The following is an 8,212-nucleotide window of genomic DNA, read 5'->3' as shown; positions in this document are numbered from 1 at the left end:
GAAGGTAACTCATCTGGCCCTTGGACCACCTCACTTACTTTGGATAAATTAATCGGCCTCCTGGCTGCTGCCCAGAGTCCTCACAGTAGAGTCTGACGATAAAGTTCAAAGTTCAAGAGCCTCCTTACCATATTCAGAATTAAAATCCCAGTCCGGTCTGTTAGATGGGAAAACAATCTCTATGAGGTTCGAATCATCAGTGGGGTGGCCAAAATGGTTTTTATAGCCTCCCTCTTGATCCTCTATCTCTCCTCAAAGGTGAACAGAGCCTGCAAAAGCTGCTGACAATCATCCCAAGTGGGACTGTGAGTAAAGAAAATAGTGTCAAACAAAGAGATCAAACCTTGAGGTTTTTTAGAAAAGGGAGGATTCTGACTCTTCTAATTATACTGTGGAAGTAAAAGGATCATAGACCAAGAATGGCTGTGAATTTTCACCTATCCCAGGTCCCACCTGGCTTAAGGGTAGTTGAGAGGAAACAGCTGTTTTTCCTTTAGCCTGGCCTAGCCCCTGGGTACAATGGTAGGGGGTGCCCTGCCTTGTATGGGACTGGCTAATCATGGCAGGGGTCCCTGTTGGGAGAGGGTGGTAAAAGGGGCCTGTTAGGGGCATCAATGGGGATGGCAGAGGGTCTGAGGTAGGGAATGTGGAGAAAGGGGGCATAGGGGAAGGTGAGGAGGGTGCAGGGGATATAGGTTTCTTAACAATATAAGGAGGTGGTTCCTCAGGGTCTTCCTGGAACACAGGAGAAGTTGGAGTGCCCTTATCCTCTTGGAGAGATTTACTCTTTTCTCTTTGGGAAGGTAAGGTGGCTAGCAGAGCAGCCTCCATTTTAACAGAGTAATTTGGCCCTGAAAGGAAACTTTTTCAATTTCCTGGGGGTGTCAGTAAGCAAATCAATCCAAATATCAATGTAGGGGATCTGATCAGGGTGGCCTGGTGTTCCATACACCTTCTCTGGACTGCGTAGGCCCCTTCCAGGGGCCATTCAACCCTGAATGTGGGCCACTCAAATTCACACAAGGTACTGAGTGTACCAGGGGAAACTTGAATTCCATAATCAGCGGCTGCCTTCTTAAACAGCTGAAAATTTCTGAGATGCATGTTAGTGGGGTCTGAGAGTATGATGATGAGGACTGACCCATTATAACAAACCACACAAAGACCCAACAGAAATACACAAGACACACATTTAATTTTACACTCATACACCTGAACCTGACTGTGACCTGAAGTTCCAAGAGGCATCTCAACTTGGAACCGGGTTATGCGCTTAATGCCACATCCATCAGCTCATCAGCATTTACTGGATCCAGATTTCCAGAACAGAACAGGACTCCGGAACAAAATAGATCTCTTAGAGCAATACCAGCACTCTAGGATACAGAACCTTTGGAGCTATGAGAACAAAACTAGAATTCCTGGGTAATAAAACCAGTGAAGTTAACTCTCAGAATACTCTAAGAGCAAAGCCAGAACTCCAGGGTAACAGAACCTTAAGGCAAAACCAGACCATAACTCTAGAGCAGAACAGATAGTTCTAATGCTTATCAAAATTTGTCCAGGATCTCAAATACTAGAACCAGGGGTGGGCTCTGGAGAAGGTACCATTCGCTTCCTCAGATTTCTGACCCAATCCCTCCCTGGAGATGGAGATTGAATACTCTCAGAGTCTGGATTCAGAAATACCCCCAAAGGGAATAAGGATTCAAGACTCCTTCACTGGCTCCTGCCCAGCTGTATACTGTGAACCCAAAGATCTCTCCCGGACTCAAGCACACACACATACACTCTCTCATAGAAACCCTCTCCAAAGTCCTACCTCCCATTCCTGGGTCTTGAGATCTCACTGGGGGGCCTCCAACTGAAGTGGTATACTTCATAAAGTGAGTCTGGACACCCAGAAGTTCAAATTAATGGAACTAATATTTATTTATTACTGGCCAAGGCAAACTATAATGAAATTTGCACCAGATTGAAATTACAATGCAGTTTTTATAGGGTACAAGATACAAAGCAAACAATGTTCATTATGAAACATAATTCTGATGGAGCAAGCAAACCTTATGGTCTAGAAACTATATTGGTCAGTGGCCTGGGGTACAGAACATTCCATTGCATATCTTATCCTAGGCTGGCTGCAGTAAGGGAGTTATTTTCTCATGGATCCTGACTGTAATATTGTTTTGGTTCTGAGCTGACTGACATTCACAGGAAATCTCATTTCTGATTTCTACTTTCCCCAGGGAAAAACAGGTTTTCTGGTCAATGACTTAGTTTACCTCATTTCAATACATTACATTTTACATACTACATTTACATCTTACACATTCCACATATATGTAAATAGATATGTAAATATATGTGAATAGTGAATCATAGGGTTGAAAAATTGTATTAAAGTGTATGTATATATGTATATAAATACGTGTGTAGCATTTATGTAAATATTGTATTATTACATGTATATATGTAGAAATTATGTATGTAATTAATATTTGATGCTGATTAAGTTCCTTAGATAGGATGGTCAATTGCACAGCACTATGTAATAGTTTTGAGTTTTGTGTAATAATCTTAAGTTTGAATGTATTTTACATTAAGTAAGATTTTGATGGATTGATTTGAGCTTGTTTTAAAAGCTTATGCAATGTTGTGTTTATTGTACTTTTTCTATTTTGCCGTTTTCTGTTTTATACATTGCAATAGTTTTTATAGGATTCTTTTCTGTAATAGTTTATAAGTCTAGCAAAATTTGGGGGCCGGAAGACGTAAGGAGCGAGGAGAGTAAGGGAAAGTAGGGGGCAGGGCAGAACAATAACTTGTTCACTACTCACAGTACCAGCGCCTCAATAAAGTTGCAGCGGTTTTGAATGCGTAGGGGTGGGAGGGGCGGGGGCGTGTTTCCCGCTGCTTGCCAGGGTCAAGGGGCAGGTGGGGACAGTGGGGGAGGCAGGACTGACCTGAGGTAAAGCTCAGGGCAAGGAGGCGACAGAGCCACACAAGGATGAATCCAGCACCTTCCCCTTCGTCTACGTCTTCACCTACGCCTTCGCCTTCGTCTTCCCTTACACCTTCGTCTTCGCCTTCGCCTTCACCTTCTCTTCATTTGGACCAGCCATCACTGCAGCCTTTGCCTTCATCTTCGTCTTCTCGTTCGCCTTCACAGCACTGGGACGAAGAAATGCTGCTGCCTTTGCCTTCGTCTTCGCCTTCCTCTTCGCCTTCGCTTCTACCTATGCCTTCGTCTTCGCCTTCCCCTTCGCCTTCGCTTCTACCTTTGCCTTCGTCTTCGACTTCCCGTTCATCTTCACCTTCCGGTTCGCCTTCGCCTTCCCCTTCTCCCTCACGTCACTGGGACCAGCCATTGAAGCTGCGGCGGCTGCTTCACCCCCTCACTCTCCACCCCGATCTGCTGGAGGCTGCCGAAAAACCGTCACACGCTTCGAGCATCGAAAGCTTGGATAATACCAACCAGTATTCCCAATTTGAGCCTGACCCCCAGTTTGAGCCTGACCCCCAGTTTGAGCCTGTCTCCCAGTTTGAGCCTGACCCCCAATTTGAGCCTGACCCCCAGTTTGAACCTGACCCCCAGTTTGAGCCTGACCCCCAGTTTGAGCCTGACCCTCAGTTTGAGCCTGACCCCCATTTTGAGCTTGACCCCCAATTTGAGCCTGACACCCTGTTTGAGCCTGACACCCAGTTTGAGCCTAGCGACTCTCTGCCTGATCAGGAGATTAAGACCCTGGAGGAAGATGAAGAAGAGCTCCTTAAGATGCGAGCAAAGCTGTTCCGATTTGCTTCTGAGAATGACCTTCCAGAGTGGAAAGAGCGAGGGACAGGTGATGTGAAGCTCCTGAGACACAGGGAGAAAGGGACAATTCGCCTCCTCATGAGACGGGACAAGACTCTGAAGATTTGTGCGAATCACTATATAACTCCGCTGATGGAGCTGAAGCCCAATGCAGGCAGTGACAGGGCTTGGGTTTGGAACACATATGCTGACTTTGCTGATGAAAGTCCAAAGCCAGAGCTGCTGGCCATCAGATTCCTGAATGTAGAAAATGCCCAGGAGTTTAAGGCAAAATTCGAAGAATGCAAGAGGGAACTAAGGGAACTAAAAAAACAAGAGAAAATCAGTGCTCGTTCTTGTAACACAGTGTGACTGAGACCGTGCTGGGCGAGTAGCAGAAAGGAAGAGATCCAAGGAGACCCTTTGAAAATGAGATGTTAGTGACCAAGAAACTTTGCATATGAAATGGAATGTTCTGTTCCACTCTCAGCTTTGGAGACACTGGAAACAAGAAGTTGGTCTCATGCCTCTGCATCTGTCCAAACCATCATTTCTTATCTGTTCCTTATAACAATATCCCAAAAAATTTAATGCATTTTTTCTTTTATTTTACAAGCTTAAAACTACATGAAGATTTTTTTAGAACACTTTTAAAAAATACATACACATATTAGTGCATACAGGTTCACATCTGTGTCTATACATTCTGTAAATATTTACCTATACCTATGTCTATATCTCTAAATATGTCAGTGGCTCAGAGACTCACTAGCTGTGTGACCCTGGGCAAGTCACTTAACATCTGTTTGCTTTAATCCACTAAGGATGGAAATGGTAAACCACTCCAGTATCTTTGAAAAGGACTGTGCCATAAACATAAGTGTATATGTGCACATATGCTAATATGTACATATTCAGTTTTACAAATATGTTCTCCAAGGCCAGCAAGAAGGAATATAGATTCCCTACGTAATAGGAACACTACTATCACTAAGGCAGGAAAACAATATTTGGTCTATTTATATATGAATCTATTATAGGGAACAGGTTTACAACCATCATAGGTCAGACATCAAAGATGTCACTACTTCCTGGACCATTGCCAGATGCCCTGACTTTTGTCTTGCCACTAGACTTTGATGACTCTGGAAGGCAGGGTAAGGCTGATGACTGTAATTCTGGCTTACTTAAGCCAAAGCGGAAACATTATGCCATGATGTCATTAGTCTTTTTCAAAAAACAAAAGATGGACAACAATAATAACTACAAGATATTTTACTTATTTTCAAGTCACAAATATGTTCCACTGGTCAGAACAGAGTCTAAGAGAAGACATGTGGAGAACTCAATGTAGCCTTTCCCTACTGCTAAACAGATAACTCCATGCCCAAGTTCACACTCTTCATTAGTTTTCTATAAAGAATCAGCAGGACTCTGTGAGGTTTACTTGCTCCTATGACTGCACTGGGAGTTGAATGTGCTATGTCATTGGTTTCTCTTATTTATCCTCCAGTTGACCTGAACATGTCGTTTTAGGAGCATGAGGGACATTCAGAAGTTTTGTGCTGCTGTATCTGTTCTTGAGTCAGTGATTCAGGATTCATGGGTACAGATGTGTTGCAAGCAGATATCATCCAACTCTTGACAAAGAACCAAAATTATTCCTATAATTTATCATCACGGCCATCTTGAATGCTAACGAGAACTCTGCTTGATTAGAATTGTCAAAAAGCATTTGCACTGCTGTCCTACCAGGGAACATTTCCTCTGCCAGATGCTGCCTTTCAAACTAACTACAAAGAATCTCTTACACTTCCTTCTACATTTTCCCTGGCCCTGAAGAAATAGATCATCAGAAAATGGGCTTTCTCTCCCCCTCTCCTTTTATCTGATGAACAAATTTTTTTTCAAAGTGTTTCAAATTTAAAAGAGAGAGAGAGAGAGAGAGAGAGAGAGAGAGAGAGAGAGAGAGAGAGAGAGAGAGAGAGAGAGAGAGAGAGAGAGAGAGAGAAAGAAAGAAAACCTTTGTGAAAGTAGTGATACTGCTCAGGTCACAATATCTTTGAGAATTTATTGGATTCATCAACAATAGACCTGAATTTCGACGCTGCTGGTGGTTTCTTTTTCAGTCATTTCAATTGTATCTTGACTCTTTGGAGTTTTCTTGGAAGAGGTATTAGAGTGGTTTCCCATTTCCTTCCCCAGCTCATTTTAAAGATGAAGAAACTGAGGCAAACTGGATTAAGTGACTTGCCTAAGATCATATAGCTAGTGTCTGAAGCTATATTTTAATTCCTGTCTCTCTGATCTCAGGTCTGGTGCTCTATCCACTGCCCCATCTACCTGCCCAGGCATTGGTGGTTAGGAATGTAAATCTCTTAAGCTCTATAGGAAATCCAGACATATCAACCAAGCTGTAGACTATATGAGTGTGTGTGTTTATGCAATAGAGTGATGAAATTAGAATAGAGTGAATAGAGAAGAAATTACCCTACTTGGAAAGAATGAAAAAGTATTTTTTAAGTATTTTCCATGTTCTACACAATGTTCTAAGCCCTAAGGATACAAATAGAAGCAAGCAAAATATCCAGTGCCTTCAAGGAACTTAGAATCTGATAGGGAAAGACAAAAACTTGTTAGAAAGGTTTTTCTTAGAGTCCAGGTAGGGAATGGAGATGCCTGGGAAGTGATGTAGAACACTAGGTACCAGTAGATAAAATTAAAGCTCACCAAAGCCCAAGATCCTGGGGGAAGGTCCTTTAGTTCCAGTGGAAGGTGTAGGCTAGAGTGTAGTTTGTAGGAAGGAACAATAATACTAACAATAAAGTTGACAAAAACAACTAACAATTATGTAGTATTTTAAAATTTGTAAAGCATTCTATTTTGTCATTTATACATGCACATATATGTATATTTCTTGGTTGTTCATTTCTTAGTTTATTACTCATTCATTTATTTATTTACTAACTTGCCTTTTTATTTATTCATTCATTTATTTATTTGTTTGTTTTTAGAAGATTAGGTCTCTCTACCTTCCCCAGGTTGGAAGTGAAAGGTCACCCTAGGGTCTAATAAATAACTGATTACTCAGAAACTTTTACCTGTTCTGTTTCTCTGACTAGAGCCTGTTTTCCACTCCTTAGGCAACTTGGTGCTCATCCATTCCTTTTTCCCTCCCTTCTGGTGGATCAGCATATTGGTTCTGGATTTGGCAACAAACCTGGTTTTGGCTTGACTTTAGTTCAGAATTCCTGAGGTCAAGAAACCTATGCCCTTTATTCTTCGCCACAGCCAAAACTGCAGATATGCATCACCATTCCTGACTAAAATATTTTACTTACATTATTTAGAGATGTGGTTTGCTGAACTGGTTAAGAAAACAAACTTGTAGACAGGAAAACAATATTAAAATCTTACCTCAAATACTTGTGAGCTATATGACCTTGGCAGGTCTCTCATCTTCTCTAAGCTTTAGTTTCTTCTGTCAAGGAGGGCATTAGACTCACAGTCCTCTAAGATCTCTTCTAGCTCCAAATCTTTGATCCCATGACCTCGTTTAAGTCAGAATGTCTCCTAGTGAGAGAGGTGAAATCAGTTATTATTCTCCCCATTTTATAGATGAGCTCAGAAAGGTGAAATACCTTAAGTCACTGGTCTCAAATTCAAATAAAAATGGGGCCACTAAACTATGCTTGGAAATTGCCTGTTGCAATGGGGGCCATTGGAAGACACCTCTATCTTAAGCTATTAAACTTTAAATTTTAAGCTATTAAAACTTAAAACTTCACCAAGGTTTTGGGGGCATACTATATATATATATATATGCACATATATATATATAAACATATACATACATTTATGTATGCAGATCCATGTAAATTTTTTTAGAAAATTTTATTTAGTCAATTTAGATTATTCCTTGATTACAAGAATCATATTCTTTCCCTCCCTCCTTCCCCTCCCCCCACTCCTTCATGAGGCTGACATGCAATTCCACTGGGTTTCACATGTGTCCTTGATCAGAACCTATTTCCATGTTGTTGATGTTTGCACTAGAATGATCATTTAGAGTCTATATCCCCAGTCATATCCCCTTCAACCCATATAATTAAGCAGTTGTTTTTTTCTTCGGTGTTTCTGCTCCCACAGATTTTCCTCTGAATGTGGATAGTGTTCTTTCTTGTAAACCCCTCCAAGTTGTTCAGGATCACTACATTGACACTAATGGAGAAGTCCATTACATTTGATTGTACCACAGTGTATCAGTCTCTGTGTACAATGTTTTCCTGGTTCTGCTCCCCTTACTCTGCATCAATTCCTGGAGGTTGTTCCAGTTCCCATGGAATTCCTCCAGTTTATTATTCCTTTGAGCACAATAGTATTCCATCACCAACAGATATCACAATTTGTTCAGCCATT

General features: G+C 41.5%; 1 protein-coding gene across 1 annotated transcript; it reads left to right on the top strand.

Annotated features, from left to right (window-relative positions):
* Nucleotides 1-2,914: 2,914 nt before the first annotated feature.
* Nucleotides 2,915-4,384, top strand: LOC107650758 (cell surface glycoprotein 1-like). The gene has a single exon (XM_056812248.1). It carries the CDS (start codon nt 3,008-3,010, stop codon nt 4,163-4,165), a length of 1,158 nt encoding a protein of 385 aa, XP_056668226.1. The 5' UTR covers nt 2,915-3,007; the 3' UTR covers nt 4,166-4,384.
* The last annotated feature ends 3,828 nt before the right edge of the window (nt 4,385-8,212 follow it).

The sequence above is a fragment of the Monodelphis domestica genome, chromosome 1 (assembly GCF_027887165.1).
Source record: "Monodelphis domestica isolate mMonDom1 chromosome 1, mMonDom1.pri, whole genome shotgun sequence".
Taxonomy (NCBI): Eukaryota; Metazoa; Chordata; class Mammalia; order Didelphimorphia; family Didelphidae; genus Monodelphis; species Monodelphis domestica.
Note: the sequence above shows the minus strand (reverse complement) of the source record. Positions and strands in the feature narration are given on the sequence as shown.

Coding starts and splice junctions, on each gene's coding strand:
- LOC107650758 (XM_056812248.1), top strand. CDS start 3,008: ATGAATCCAGCACCTTCCCCTTCGTCTACGTCTTCACCTACGCCTTCG.